At 46.8% G+C, this 2,754-nt stretch overlaps 1 protein-coding gene across 1 annotated transcript in view; it reads right to left on the minus strand.

The window, feature by feature from the left end:
• LOC127751024 (uncharacterized) overlaps positions 1-999 on the minus strand; it is a 1,509-nt gene extending 510 nt beyond the window's left edge. The window contains exons 1-3 of the mRNA XM_052273894.1: positions 757-999; positions 214-663; positions 6-100 (exon numbers count right to left, since the gene is read on the minus strand). Coding sequence (XP_052129854.1) covers positions 6-100; positions 214-663; positions 757-999 — 788 coding nt within the window. The remainder of the gene's footprint in view (positions 1-5; positions 101-213; positions 664-756) is intronic.
• Between the last annotated feature and the right edge of the window lie 1,755 nt (positions 1,000-2,754).

Below are 2,754 nucleotides of genomic sequence, written 5' to 3' on the forward strand. Positions count from 1 at the left end.
CGGACAGCTCCTGGCTGAGGTACGAGAGCTGGAGGAAGACCCCCACAACGCGAAACAGTTGGAAGACCGTAGTCGAGGTTATCACTCCGCTGGCCAACACCTGCGCAGCTTACAACCAGTGAAGTACCCCATATGTAGCAGGTACAGGATTTTCTCATTCAAGGTAGGATTTTTGAAATTTGAAACAACAAACGTCGTCTCGATCGTCCCTACCTGAATAAGAGCGGCAGACGAGTGAAAGAACGAGCTGGCCATGAGGTGGGCCAGGTTGGCCGCGAAGAAATCGGTCATATCCAAGGTGACGGTGCGCAGCCTCTGGTGCAGCGCGACCGCGTTCCCGACGACCTCTGGGGTCGCGGCTGCGAGGAGGCCCTGCGCCAGGGCGTGGTGCATGCCGGTGGCAGCTGCCGTCGTGCAGCCCAGGACGATCACCACGAATAATATGCTCAGGAGGATTAGCAGCACGCAGACTCCAGTGACCAGCCTGGCGACGTACACTCCCCAGGACCCCGTGTAAGGCATGAACGGCCAGAGGAGGAACACCATAGATTCGTCGCCAGAGAATGTAAAATGGAGCACAATGCTTGCCCCCATGGCAATGCTTAAGGTTATGGACTGGCAGGAGAACACGACGATGGTTCGCCGCGTGCGTGCCACCCACACCTGTGTGAACAAAAGGGTTCAAAAAAGTCTATATCGGCGGTAAAGGGTAGTGGGTGCCAACTAGTTTGTTACCAACGAAAAAGTATTCTTAACCTTTTCTGCCGCCCCGTCCTCCTCCTCCAGAACTTGGATAAGACTCTTCATCTCGTGCAGCATGGCCCAAAAGCGCGTCTGACGGACCACCCTGAACGCCACGAAGCCGCTGTAGATGGAGCTAAGGCCACTGAGCGTCTTCATGGTCGCCTGGAAGGAGGCGAATGTCTGCAGCATCTTGGACCACGACAGCACGACGCACAGCCCAAGGTACAGCCACAAGAGCTGCAGAGTACGCCACATTGTAGAGGGGAGCGAAAAAAACAGGATTTGAAATATTGAAATTGCGGGTATGCGGAACAGTTTTTTTTTTTCGATGTAGAATCGAGTGCAATTTTTTATTTTGTGATCGGACAATATTTTCCGATCGCGCATCGCGTCCACAGTTTTGCATCAGCTAGCTCTTGGAAAAAATCGTCAAAAACCACGAAAAAATGAAAGTTGAAAACTTAGGATTCGTTTCTGATGTTTTTTGAAAATCTGTTTTCAGAAATGGAATGTACGCCAAAAAGGCATCCCGTCATGTATCACACTTGATATTATAGTGAACAGTTCAGTCCCGGCCAGCTATTAATTTTAGCCAAAATTACATCAAATTGCACAAAAGTCATGACATTTTGCAGCCTACACCGCCTAAACCAGAGGTTGCAATATCAAGTATGATACATCACCGGATGTCTTTTCTGACGTGGATTGCATTTCTGAAAACAGATTTTCAAAAAGCATCCCATACAAAGCCTAAATTTTCGATTTTCATTTTTTCATGGTTTTTGACGATTTTTGTCCAAAAGAGCTAATGCAAAACTTTGAACGCGATGCGTAATCGGAAAATATCGTCCGATCTCAAAAGAAAAAATTGCACTCGATTCTACATCGAAAAAAAAAAAACTTTTCCGCATACCCGCTATTTCAATCAAATCTTCTTTTTTTTTCTTTTCGGTCCCCTCTATTCAGGATCACCCACAGGCTCCGTAATACTTCGTTACTGGTACACTGTACACTGCTCCAGAGGTGCATTTTGGAAGATTAACGCCGGTCTCAGCCTCCGCAGATTTCTATTTTTTTTAAAAAAAAACCACTTATTTTTCACGGGCAAGAGATTTCACGCACCCTGCTTCTTAACACTTTACGAATGAACCGCTGTAGATGTCCTCCTTCTAGGCACATCCAAGAAAAATAAACGCGAAGTCGCATTGTCGAAAGAGAGGGGACGTCTTATTCGTCGTAGGGAAATTGGGTAACTAAAGAAGCTTGAGCGGCCCGCTCTGTGTGCAAGGACGAGAGCTCACTTATGTCACAGCTGTCTGATTTCTCGGGTGAATCGAAGACACGTGGAAAAATCGGCTCCTTATGTACATTCTTAGTCGAGTAATCGAAACCGAGAAAGGTCACAGCTGCACTGGTAAAACAAGTGTTTAATGTTGCTTGTCAATTAATGTTTAAGTTCAAGTGTACATTTTCTCAACACATTGTGGTGTCTAACTAGGTTAAACGTCAATTGGAGTTTAAACTTTCGACACTTCCGAAAAATTCTCACGTGGTTCCTGATAGCATAGAGCGATGTGCGTTAAAGTGTACAGAATTTAAAGCAAACGTTTAAAATGTGCACATCATGTAGTGTGCAACATCATGACTTTGAACACGTTGATGTTTAAATTATGCACACTTGTTTTTACCAGTGTGGGGACGCTTTAACTGCGTTAAGGTTATCGCGTTGTTAACGAAAAAAAAAAGATTAGTTGTCAGAGCCACCTGAAAGGTACGCAATTAAATCCCCTGTAGGTAGGCAACCGACAGTGCATCGGCCCCCCTGTCAGACGGACCTTAATCCGCCCCTGTGTAAAATACTACACAGAACTACTGTAGATACCCTGCACTGCCTGACCCGCTTCAGCCGAACCCCCGAACAGGGGCAAGGCCTGACGCTCTATGGGGTTGTACACTTTAGTCCCTTTGACCTTGGGCAGCCATGGGACCAATTACTACGCCCCCCCCCCA

This window comes from Frankliniella occidentalis, unplaced genomic scaffold (genome assembly GCF_000697945.3).
Source record: "Frankliniella occidentalis isolate FOCC.00 unplaced genomic scaffold, Focc_3.1 Scaffold311, whole genome shotgun sequence".
NCBI lineage: Eukaryota > Metazoa > Arthropoda > Insecta > Thysanoptera > Thripidae > Frankliniella > Frankliniella occidentalis.